Source organism: Theobroma cacao, chromosome 3, assembly GCF_053813885.1.
Source record: "Theobroma cacao isolate CCN51 chromosome 3, ASM5381388v1, whole genome shotgun sequence".
Classification (NCBI taxonomy): Eukaryota; Viridiplantae; Streptophyta; class Magnoliopsida; order Malvales; family Malvaceae; genus Theobroma; species Theobroma cacao.
Window position 1 is genome coordinate 7,438,027 of NC_142641.1, and position 12,424 is coordinate 7,450,450.

General features: G+C 34.6%; 2 protein-coding genes and 1 pseudogene across 5 annotated transcripts; all 3 read left to right on the top strand.

Annotated features, from left to right (window-relative positions):
• The first annotated feature begins 2,914 nt into the window (after positions 1 to 2,914).
• Positions 2,915 to 3,055, top strand: LOC148763542 (U4 spliceosomal RNA; annotated as a pseudogene).
• Positions 3,056 to 3,590: 535 nt separating this feature from the next.
• Positions 3,591 to 7,788, top strand: LOC18604368 (nuclease). 4 transcript variants are annotated; one of them, XM_018116642.2, is made up of 5 exons: positions 3,591 to 3,732; positions 5,433 to 5,499; positions 5,807 to 6,261; positions 6,331 to 6,556; positions 7,140 to 7,788. In XM_018116642.2, exons 3-5 carry the CDS (start codon positions 5,821 to 5,823, stop codon positions 7,646 to 7,648), a joined length of 1,176 nt encoding a protein of 391 aa, XP_017972131.1. In that variant the 5' UTR covers positions 3,591 to 3,732; positions 5,433 to 5,499; positions 5,807 to 5,820; the 3' UTR covers positions 7,649 to 7,788. The 4 variants fall into 4 exon arrangements, with proteins under 4 accessions (XP_017972131.1, XP_017972128.1, XP_017972130.1 ...); XM_018116639.2 differs by lacking the exon at positions 5,433 to 5,499 and having other exon boundaries at positions 3,594 to 3,732; XM_018116641.2 differs by lacking the exons at positions 3,591 to 3,732; positions 5,433 to 5,499 and adding an exon at positions 5,533 to 5,657.
• Positions 7,789 to 8,330: 542 nt separating this feature from the next.
• Positions 8,331 to 12,040, top strand: LOC18604369 (Mitochondrial import inner membrane translocase subunit Tim17/Tim22/Tim23 family protein). Its single transcript, XM_018116753.2, has 4 exons — positions 8,331 to 8,642; positions 8,945 to 9,135; positions 9,239 to 9,311; positions 11,594 to 12,040. The coding sequence occupies exons 1-4, from the start codon at positions 8,477 to 8,479 to the stop codon at positions 11,677 to 11,679; spliced, it is 516 nt and encodes a 171-aa protein (XP_017972242.2). The 5' UTR covers positions 8,331 to 8,476; the 3' UTR covers positions 11,680 to 12,040.
• The last annotated feature ends 384 nt before the right edge of the window (positions 12,041 to 12,424 follow it).

The window sequence follows — 12,424 nt, forward strand, 5'->3', positions numbered from 1 at the left end:
AAGTATGTTTTAATTCGGATTCGGTGAAATTTTATGAAAATGACTTAAACGGTAAATTTTAGGTTTTATAAACAAAAATGAATTTAAATGAAAAGATTTTATAAATTGTCTTGAAACGAAATAACAATTTTGAAAATAGAGTAATTGGAGACCACTGGTATATTGTAAATTTATAATTGGAAATTGATGGCTTATGTTATATTGTTATTGTGTTGGCATGACTGGTTGGGCTGTGTTTTATGAATTGTATAGATTGTCTTATTTTACCCTTGCAGGCTGGGTAGTAAAATATTAGCCCTGTCATGCTGTGAAAATTTTATTGTATGGTGGGTTTAGCTTGCTGCAGTAGGCAGATTCTGTGGACCAGCCTATTAGAGGGGCACGAAATCCGAATATTTATATATTTTACCTCGGTTGGAGAGGTGAGTAGGGTAACTCCCGAGGTATGACTTTAGAGTTCACTTCACGCTAAACCACCACGTGAGGGGGAACTCAGCCAACGCCAAGGAACGACTATATTTTCAAAATGAAAACATGTTTTATGCGTACATAACTTTTTAATAGCCTTGACGAACTCGGTTTGGGATAGCCCTCTGCCAAGGTATCCCTGATAGCTGAGTATGATAATGGTTTCTGGCACGAGCCAAGCTTTTAAGATACTCATAGGCCATATTAATGTTTTTAAATGAAATGAATATTTGTGTTCTGAAAAACATATTTGGATGAAATGTTTTACTGGTCTCTTGTTACTCGCCTTTAGATATTTTAAATGATATTTGTTTACTCACTGGGATTATATAATCTCACCACCCTCCTTTTCACCCATTTCAGGCATCAAGATAGTTGGTAAATAGCTCATTTCATTGATAACTACAATTGGATTGGCATCCTCAAAATATGTAGGTTTAATTCTTTTAACACTTTTAGTCGTTCGTGGGCCCACGTGTTACTGTAAATTTAATTTTATACTTTGGTTATCTATATTACAATATATATGAATTTATTTTGCTTTTTCGCTGTAAAAATTATTTACACAGTGTTCTAAAAATATTGTTTTATGAAAAAATTGAATATTTTATTCTATATTTTTATTATATTCAAATAGTTATAATTTCATTTTAAATGAAAGTTTTAGAAGTTTAAATTTATTTTTGATTATGAATTATGTGTTTTATACTTGCATACTACATTTTTAACTGGTTTCGAAACTTTTGAGGAAAAATGATCAAAACGCCCTTGTGAGACAGAAATCATTTTTTTTATTGATTTCAGTTGGAAATAGCTTAAATTCTTTTAGAACACGATATTTGGTAACAGTTGCTCACCGGGGAAAAGAGAAACTGATATTAAAGCCTTACGGAGTTCTGGTTGATAATCTGGGTAATGAGTGTTGATCGAGACAACACGGCGATTGTCACGGGCTCGATGGAAGTTCCGGGTCGTGACAGTTGGAGCGAGTATCACAAAACTTGCAACACTCAATACTATCCATCGCATGACATTACTTGGACCGGTCAAGGCTTTGATCAACTAAACAAGGACATTCATAATAGGTTTGACATTAAAAGCAATTAAAATAGGAATTTCAAATTACAAACTGTTCGATTGTGATGTGATGGCAAACCAAGAACCTCCCACTCCAACTTCTACAACCATTGTTGTATCCTCAACACCTCCATTAACAATTGATCAACCAGAGAAGCAGCTCCTACCATCACCAATCAACACACAAGTGGCTAGAGAACTTTTCTCAGAAAACACTCCTTATGAAGGTGCTGCCACCAACCAAGGACAAGAATCACCTCAGAAAAAAAACAAAACCAGGTTAGGATTACAATATAATAAACTTCATTTTACTTATTTGTTCTTCATCTTATTGTTATTAGGTTATTTTCTCCTTCTTTCATATAGTTTGAACTACAAGCATGAGATAAAAATATCTATATTCATTTGAATGTTTAACATTTTCAAAATTCACACACATTTCTAGCACTTTTAATGAACGATTTATAGCTAGAATATTAACACTAAAGTTTTAAATAAATTAGATTGTTCTGCAGATTTTGCGAGTTGCAAAAAAAACAAAAGGTTTTTTTTATGGATGATGAAATTTTGTATTGATGGATGTTAAAATTTACCTCTTTTAATTGTTCGTGCATACACTTTATCAATGCTTGATGTAAGCCGTGTATTACTCATAGAATTTTAATGTTTTTTGCTTTGGCTCATGAGTTATTGAGATAAAAATTTTAAACAATAAATGATACTCCTTAATTGCTGTAACATTATTTGCAAACAAGGCACACATCGAATCAAAACCTTGATAGAAGCATAGCATTATTGAAACTTTTTGTTCATCTATAGTTAATATGAAATCTTAACATCTAATTGCCAGCTACGTATTAAGATGCCTCATTTTTTTGTTCAAGGTGGCATGTAATATTACACACTATATCTTTTTTGTATATACTTCAAATGCTGGCTGAATATCAAAACACTACTTTCCCAACTATATATATTTTGTAACAACAACAATGACATCTTTTGTAAAACTTCGCAAAAGCCTTATCCTAATTTCTACTTACAAGCACTACCTTTTGTACCTAACCTAAGGATGATGGTGTAAAATTATAAATTGTCGTAATATTGCTTTATGTTTTGTGCTGATATCTATATATCTATGCATTATATTATGACCCTAGGATATAATATTCCAAAACTTTCTACTACTAACTATAATATTTTGTATATGTAATTTTTAGTACATGACTTGCTTTAGTCCTCACCTACAAAAATTTAATAAAATGAAAAATATAAGAAACAAAATTTTTACAACCTGTATTATTATATCCGTATGCAACGCACGGATACATTTCTAGTGATTATAGTTATAGACATCAACCATGGCCCATCAATCTTTGTGCTTGGGGTAATGACGCAGCTAGTGAGGTTCTAACCGCGATGCATCTATTGCTAGTTGAAAACTATTTCCAAACCCCTGAGTTCGACCCTAACCTTTGAGAAATTTTGGAAAGGCTCCTTTTGGGGTAAAGCCCTAAAAAAAAAAAAAACCATGCCCCATCAAATCTCAAGGCAACACCTCAAAAAATGACTATGTGTCAGATGATCAAAGCTCCATGTGGAGCAAAACCAAAGGCCCAACGTTTCATAATTTTGAAGTTTTCTTGAGGCTTTCCTTATAGATATCAACCGTGTCCCATCAAATCTCAAGGCAACGTCCCAAAATATAATTACGATTCAGGTGATCAAAACTCCACGTGGAGCAAAACCAAAAGCTCAACCTGTCACAATTTTGAAATCCTCTTTACGCTCCCTTTCAGTGTAGTTATGGATGGGCTTTGTGAATTTTCGTGTGATTTAAATTCATAACTAACACAAACAACCCAAATTGGGCTTTCTGAAGAAAGGAAGCCCATAAAGCAAATGGGCCAAGCATTTGTTGAATAAGAATAAACCCTCCCTCTAAAACTCTGATCGAAATTCCCACTTCTCCCAGTGGCGGAGGAGAGGAGACTCTGCACACACCAACGTTACAATTGCCGCTACTGCTGCTGCTGCTTCAAAACCAACTACTGCAATCACTCTTTCTCCTCTCCTTCCTTCAATCCTTTATTGCATCCAATCCATCACCCCATCCATTCCCCTCTCTGTCTCGGGCACGACGTCGTTCAAAGCCGCTTTTCTCCGGCATCCCTTTTTGTTCTTTCTCAGGTAACAACATGCCGCCAAATTATTCCTCCATATTATTTACATTTTGAGATTATAATCTACGAAAATGCTTTCACTCGAGTATAGATTATTCTCTTTTATTATTATTTTTTGATTTTCTATTGAAATCAACGGTTTGTTGGCACTGCATTGTTTGTTATAGTAATTATTTGGATTTTGTATCAGAAATCATTTGCGTTTGTTTCTTTGGTTTCAAGTTCTTCTTTTTCCTCGGGTAGTTGTTTTCATTTGATTATTCTTGTGAAATTTGTGGGAAATCGCTCTCCAATGTGCCTCATTAGGTGTCAAAGGAACACAGCGTGCCCCGCTTCTTGGAGTATTAGGGTTTTGATCTTTGGCTTTATATAAGCATGCCAGCGTTTCGCTGTTGGAAAATTTTTGTGATTATTCTAAAGCTGGCTGCACATTTCTGTCTTTTATGAACCTTTCCATTAATTTCTCTTATGCTTGTAATTATTTTATTGGAATCTCTTCCGGTTGTTCTAGAAAAGAATGACCATTAATGTTAACAATTTTTGAGGGATGACTTAAAGGAGAAAGCGATTATCTTTGAATTCCATCTACCCAAAGTGTTCCCTTTACAGTAATTATAATCATACTTTACTTTTAAGAAAAAATAACATTCAGCTGTACTGTCTTGCTCTTTGCTTTGTTCTATTGTTTCATTTTCTTTTTGTTTGTTCATGTTGACATAAGAGTGCAGAAATAAGTAAACAAGGTTGGCCTCGTAGAAAAGTCAATGATGTAACGGATTTCAGAACATCCATTGCTTTATCTTTGGCTCTTTTGTTAAACACCACAACTGAAGGCACGAAATATCAATTCTAGCTTAGACAACTTATTGGATGCACTCGTATTTTATACTATTTTCTTGCTTTTATTAACTCATTAGGCTTGCATGCCATGATCGTTATTTTGTAAGTGGTTGATTATAGAATATACTTGGGAGTCCTTGCTTGGAGAAATTCAACCTCTATCCTCTTATATCTCCTATTACTGAAAGAAAGAGATAAAAGTGCATATGAAGTTTCTACGTCTTTGGAAGGAGGTACAAGGTATGCGGTCGAAAGCGCTAGAATGGGATTGTTGGTGGTCAATAGAATAAGGAAATCTCGTTAAGCTTATTTATTACTCAATTGATCCTGTTTTAAAAGAATTACACAAGTGACTATTTTCCAAGATGGAGCTTGTGAGAAGGAATCTTTTCTTGTACCTTTGTATTATTTTCCTATCCTCTCTTGCAATTCCAATACGTGAAACTTTTGCCTTACTTTACAAGTCATCATTGCTTCATATTTTTTTAGACACATACCCTTTCTCATTTCTTTCTTCTTTGAAATGATAAATCTGAAATTAAGAGAAATGCCCAGGAGCACATTTGGCCACTTGTCACCAAGTTCCTTCCTTTTCCACAGCAAATTTAGGTTTTGCAGAGGTCTGCATGGTTGTGAAACCTTCTAGTTTTTATGAAAGGATTTTTGTTTGAATCCATTGGTGGTTTTGAATGACTAACTTCTCTGTATACTTTCTTTCTTTAACTTCATTTCTGTAGAATCACGTGAGATTGATTCAGCAATAGCTGCCTGCTATTATTTTTTACGAACCATAATGTTACCTATTTTGCTCCTTTGTTGCTCTAGGAGTAGGGCACCAAATTAAGTAGGGGATTATTTTTGTTTCAGAATGACATATCAAAAGAGGGGATACTGATCAATAGGAACTAGAAGATTTCATTTTTGAGGTGATCAGGTGATGTAAACTCTTTGTATGTGGTGGATACAGATTGTGGAGATTCATGGCTTCTTGTCTAGAAAAGCATTTTGCAGCTATAATGCCATCAACTTTATCTTTGATAGATTATGTGCTTCAGCCAAGAAGATTAGCATCAGTGCTTTAGAGGGTGTTTGGTTGGTTATCTCCTAACCTATTGCTTTTACCTGTGTACTCTTGTACTTGGGTAGGGTAGCTCCTTGTTGGATTAATGTTGCATGTCATTCTTACAGTCTTTGAAAGCGTTGCATCTTTATGAGTGCTGATGATCAATTCTTAAGTGCAGAGGATAGTTTTCTCATGGAGAGCTCTGATGATGAGAAGGATGGAGTCTATGGAAATTATATGCCCAAAGAATTGGGTCATAGTCTTGCTTCAAATGGTACAAAGTTTGTAGATGAGGTACTTAATGGACAGAGTGAGCGATGTTTGGAAAATTTTCGCATGGATAAGCCAGTGTTTTACAAATTGTGTGATATTCTGCAAGGCAAAGGTTTGCTTCGCCATACAAATCGTATCAAGATTGAGGAGCAATTAGCCATATTCTTGTTCATAATTGGCCATAATCTACGGACTCGGGCTGTTCAGGAGTTATTCAGATATTCGGGGGAAACCATCAGTCGCCATTTCAATAATGTTTTGAATGCAATTATGGCAATTTCATTAGAATTTTTTCAGCCTCCAGGATCTGATGTTCCACCACAAATCTCACAAGATCCCCGATTTTATCCATATTTTAAGGTACCCCTAAATAATTTACTAGCATCTATTCCAGGTTACTTCTATCTCATTTTAAATTAATTTTGCCAGGACTGTGTGGGAGCAGTTGATGGCATACACATTCCAGTGATGGTTGGTGTAGATGAGCAGGGACCTTTTCGTAATAAGAATGGATTACTTTCACAAAATGTTCTGGCAGCTTGTTCATTTGATCTTAAATTCCATTATGTTCTAGCTGGCTGGGAAGGCTCAGCATCAGATCTGAGAGTTCTAAATTCAGCTCTTACTAGGCGTAATAAGTTGCAAGTGCCTGAAGGTATTACATATTGTTTTCATAAAGACTCACTAGTTCTGATATATATATATATATATATATATATTTATATTTATATTTATATATATGCGCCAAGTAAATGGACATATTTGCATAGTGTTTGAGAAATCTAGCTTAATCTTTAGTATTATTTTAGGGAATGGGATCTAACGTTTGACAGGATATAGACACCCTATATTGGTTTATGCTCCATTTGCTGCTACTCTTTTTATTTGCTTTCCTTGCTATTAAGCAAAAGCAAAATCATGTTGTATAAAAGTAAGTTATTGGTTAACAAATAAAACCAACATAAGCATGATTAATGCATATTGAAGTAAAATCATGCCTTTTGCTGTTTATGACTTCAAATTTTAAAGTTTTAATGCTTTAAAAGAATAAAAAAAATGGTTTTGTATCCAAATGTCATTTTTTTGCCTTCAGCATTGGGAATAAAAAAACTAGTAGCAAATACGGCAACCAAATGGAGCCTTAAATTTTTAGAGCAGCTAGCATAATATATTTCTGCTGTCTGTTACTGCCTGAAGTTCCAGTTTTAGTTGTTGGATGAAAATTTTGAATGATGCAGGGAGATACTACCTTGTGGACAACAAGTATGCAAATATGCCAGGCTTCATTGCCCCGTATTTTGGTGTCCCCTATAACTCGAATGAATTTTCCAGTGGTTATCATCTCCAAGATGCCAAAGAGCTATTTAATCAACGGCATTTCTTGTTGAGAAATGCTACTGATCGTACTTTTGGGGCCTTAAAGGAACGGTTTCCTATTTTGATGTCGGCTCCTCCCTACCCATTACAAACTCAGGTGAAATTGGTAGTAGCAGCATGTGCATTGCACAACTACATACGTAGGGAGAAACCGGATGATTTGCTTTTTAAAATGTATGAACCGGAGACTGTTCAACAGATAGAGGAGTCATTGCCTCCATTAGAGGTGGAACAGGCAATGATGCACATTGATAACCATGATCTGGAGGTTGGTTTTGAAGCAGAACAACTAGAACTTAGTTCACAGTTAAGGGATTCTATTGCAACTGAAATGTGGGATGACTATATTCGTGATTTAGAAGCCATGTAGATTGATTCATTGTGGCTTTAGAATTAGGCTGGGCTTGAAAATTTTTTAAAAATGACCATATAGAATGGTTTTCCCCTTTTGAATGTACATCGGCACTTGGTTTATACAAAAGAAATATATTATCTGTCGTATCTTTCCCATGATGTTTCTGGTCATGAATGTCTGAGGCTGTCCTGCCCATTCTTAAGAATGTGTTTGGTTTACAGAATGGTCTTTTTGAGAAATGATCATTCCAGAAGAGATCGAAATAGTTATTACTGATCTTAATCATTATTCTAAGTATGCAGGAATAGGTTAAAAAAATTATTAAGCAAAAATACTACCTTTAATTAGTTTTAAAAATTATTATTCTACATAAGACAATTTATTTATTTTTCACATTTTCTTTCTCGTTACTCATCTCTCTCCTTTTCCCTCTAAATTTTATCCTTCACCGGAAGGAGACAACAATGGCAACACCAATGCCTCCATGGTTGGATATGGTTGCAGGGTTGGGGAAGCGTCGATCTAGAACTCCATAGCCGATTCGATTGAGGAAGTGCCGGATCTGACGTCAATGGCCAAACTGGTTTTCTAAGTCGAGCTCAGCCCAAGTTTGTGAGGGTTATCCAAGCCCAGCCCAAAAAAGAAAAGGGTCAGCCCAGTCAATGCTGCAAAAGTACGCGGTGGTTGACTCAACGTCCGACGCACACTCCACGACACTCTTGCGGCCCAAAGACTTGCCTTTTTATTAGAAACCTTCCCAGTTATGGCGGCTCAAGCCCCCACCCTCACACTTGCGTGACAAGGTTTTTCTTGGGTATTCTGTGGAATTGGAGTTTGGGAAAAATGTCTGCGACCAACTCTGAAAGTGATTCAAAAAATGAAGCTGCAAGCTCAAGTGAAGCAGAGCCGCCTCAGATTAAGGGTATTCGAATGCCAACAATGGAGGAAATTCGTGCTCAAGAAGTTTGGGATAATTGTGCTGTTCGTAGCGTCGTTAGTGGAGTCATGGGTAAGTCCCAATTCCAATTTTCATTTTTTTTTAAATAATTGGGTTTTAAATTATTTTAAATGATAATTTGTTTGCCTTTTAAGAAAGATAAAAGAAAAATAAAAGCCAAAAGAACTGGATAAATAGTTGATTAAAAATTTGAAATTTGATGCATGCCAAATTTTTTTTTTTCTGGACTTTTTGGAATAAAGCAAGAATTCTTTTGCCTTTGCATTATTCTGTCTTCCATTCTATTTGTTGGAGGGTTTAAGCAAGGGTTTAGGGTTCTAAAGGGATTTTTATGTTTGTGGTACTACTTGCAGGAGGTGGGCTAGGATTGTTCATGGGCTTGTTTTTGGGTGCATTGGATAATCCTATAATGCAAGATCAAATGACTGGTAGGCAACAATTTGTTTATACCGCAAAGCAAATGGGGCAAAGAAGCTGGGGTTCTGCAAAAGCTTTTGCAGTTATGGGCTTTGTTTTTTCTGCTGTTGAGTGTGTTGTTGAGAAGGTAGTATGAAGAAGCTGAAACCAAAATTCAGTTATATCTATGAACAAAATTGGCAATTGAAACTTCTTTTGTGCTTACTCACGTTGAATGTTTGTTTTTAAAGGCTCGAGCAAAGCATGACACCACAAATACTGTTGTTGCCGGTTGTGTAACTGGGGGAACTATGTCAGCTAGAGGTATTTACTTTCTTTCTGTTGATACTACTTATAATGTCACCATGATCTCATTAAATATTTGTTAGATAGGTTTCATATCTTTGTTAGCATAGAAAAAAGTTCACATTCAGAACAGCCAGAAGCTCTCAGATGTAGCGTCTTGTGCTGACATTTTTGGTTCACCTACTAGTCATTTTGCAAGTGGACAATTATTAGTGAGATGTTTATGAGCCTAATGGAGGGTCTTTTTCTCCCTTCTTTTCACCCATTTTTGGATGCACAAAGGTTACCACTTTTCTTGTTCATTCTTTCTTTCTTTTTTCTTTTCTTTTCTTTTCTTTTTTTTTTTGAGATATGCATAGGCTGGAAGTTGGATTTTCTATTTGTTTCTTAAGCACTTCTATATTAATGCAATTTATGATTGACATTTAGCATAAACTAATTTCAGTTTTCTCTTTATTTCTTTCAACTTCTGAATTCTATAAAACTCTCTTGTTTGTTGCCCCTCAAAATTCAACACTTAAGTTAAATCACCAACCTTTCTTATTGCTCTTCATAGCTCTATTTTGTAGTTCTAAAGAAAACTATATATTCTACTTCTAAGACATAGGACTTCAAAAAGAGAAAAAAAAGTTGGGAGGGGGGGGTAATGTTGACAACTTGAACAATTACAATATATGAAGAATAATATTAGTTAGAGTTAGTGATTTCACCTAAAAAGTTTCAAACATGCACATGTTTTACCAAATGTGCACCTGACCTATATAGAGATTGAAGTAGTTTCATTCAACCTGAAAACGAAGAACAATATAGTATAACACGGATGACACTCTAAATAGCACAAGAAGCTAGAAAAAATAAGAAAAAATACTTTATAATCTACGTCAAAAGTTACATCCCCAGACAGTATGGATGTAGCTCGTTTTATAACTTGTGCATTTTCTACCTGCTAGGAGTTGTATTCTCTTTGTACAGTCAAGCATCTGATGACATTAACAAGCATATGCATTACTATCTTCAATCTCAAGTGAGGAGATTAGGAGATTAGAGGAAGATGAAAAGAAAGGGGTAGAGAGGGAGAAGGGAGTTGGAATTTATTCTTGTGGTCGAGCTGTGAGAAGTGGTCACAGGAGTAAATTAGTTTTCTTGGTACCATATTACTACATTTCTGGAAATTCAATCAACTTAGAGCAAGCCCTATAATTTGAGTTCTTAATGCATGTCAAAATTTATCAAAGTAAAAGACAATTTTTTTTTTTTTAAATTTATTAACCACTTTACAGTTCTGAGTATATCAACAAAATGTCTGTGTAGTGCACAACACAATTGACCTTGGGTTAAAAAAGGTACATAGGAAGAGAACAAGCCTTGTAATATGGTGAAGTGAATGTCCAATACCTAGATATAGTTGTCTGAACCTTTTATGAGCCTTTACCAAGTAATCTTCTGAGAGTTAATTTGAAAGTAACTATAGTTCATAATAAAGTTCTAACTGTTTACAGATATATTACTATGATGGTAGTGGTTATTTAAAAAGATTATGCAATTAAAACTATAATAATTCAATACTAGGGATGTCTAAAAACAATTTATATATATTGAATAATTAGTTGTGACTAACACCCTACATCTAAAATAAATATCTGAATTTGTTAGACACACAACATTTTTTTTCCTTTTGCAGGTACAGCATAATGAAAGCTATGAGATGATCCTTCTTGTAATTTGAGTTTTCATTCAAGTTTAGTTTCTTTTTAATTTCCATCTCCAAAGTAATGCTATAACCTAACCTAATTTATTTCCAGTAATTGTCCACTACGTATCAAAATGAATGCTAACAGTAAATAAATGCAAGTGGAATGCATGCTCATGAGCATATTAGTTAAAAAGAAAAGAATTTACTCTTTGAAGAAATAATGTTTGAAAAAAATAATAGTGATAATATAAAGTTCTATTCGGAGCACTGATAATGATAGCCCATAACAGGGTGATATTCAAAGACCATTTGTCATTGTAACTCTGCTGCAAATTGAAGTGTTCGACTTTAAGGAAGCTCTGGGAAATGAGGCTTGAGAATAAATTTTTGCTCATATTAGCTAGGATGTCCTACAGATACTTGTTTATGTCTTAGCTTTGGATCCTTTCCATGTTAAATCCCCAATTCCTTAGCTTATGGTCTTCAATTTCACTGTAAAATGTCAATCTCCCTTGTTTGCCTGCCTGAATTATGTTATTCATGATTGCACTCTGTTGTTCTCAACGCCTAGTTATCTTATATCTCTCTTTCTATTGTGTGTTTACAGGTGGTCCGAAAGCAGCATGCGCTGGTTGTGCTGGTTTTGCAGCATTCTCAGTTCTAATAGAGAAGTTTTTTGAGAGACATACTTGAGGTAACAGTTAACCTGCTCCAGTTTTGCAGACAACAATTGCTTTACAGTTTTGACGGAAGTCATAGTTCGTTCACCTTCTGAATTCATCATATCGTTTATGCAATTTTACTTGATTCACCTTCTGAATTCATCATATCGTTTATGCAATTTTACTTGATTCACCAACAACAATGGGAGGGACATATTCTCAAGAGCTCCCCTGCTAAAATCTTCGGTGTTTTCTGATTTTTGATTCACTACATTTCGATCCCAAATGTAATTGATTATATCTTGGAGTTTGACTCCATTAAACAAATGGGTGGCTCCAAGTTGGTTGAACTTTATTTTTTGGGTTATCCCCTCGTTTAGGTTACTTCCTCCTACTTGCTTGCTCCTTCTGTCTTGTGGCAAAATATCGTCACCCTTTTTTATTGGTCAAAATATAGAATAAAAAAAAATTAAATATGTAGTTAGAAAAAGTTTTAAGAGCCCAGCAATCATAGAAGTCTAACATTCCATGTAATTAAATATAATTAAAAATTTCATCTTTAAAATTTGATTTAATAATTAATGCCTATATATATATTTTTTTTAAAAAATAAATTATAATTGTTCATCAAATAAAAAATATTTAACATTTAATTCACTCTTGTTATTTGAGTTTTAATTTCTCACAAAGAGTTTTAAAAAAGTACAAAACTGTCTGTTGCCATGCAGCGAGTACATGAGCTTTGATAGTCGAGGCGAGTAGGACTTTAATTTAGC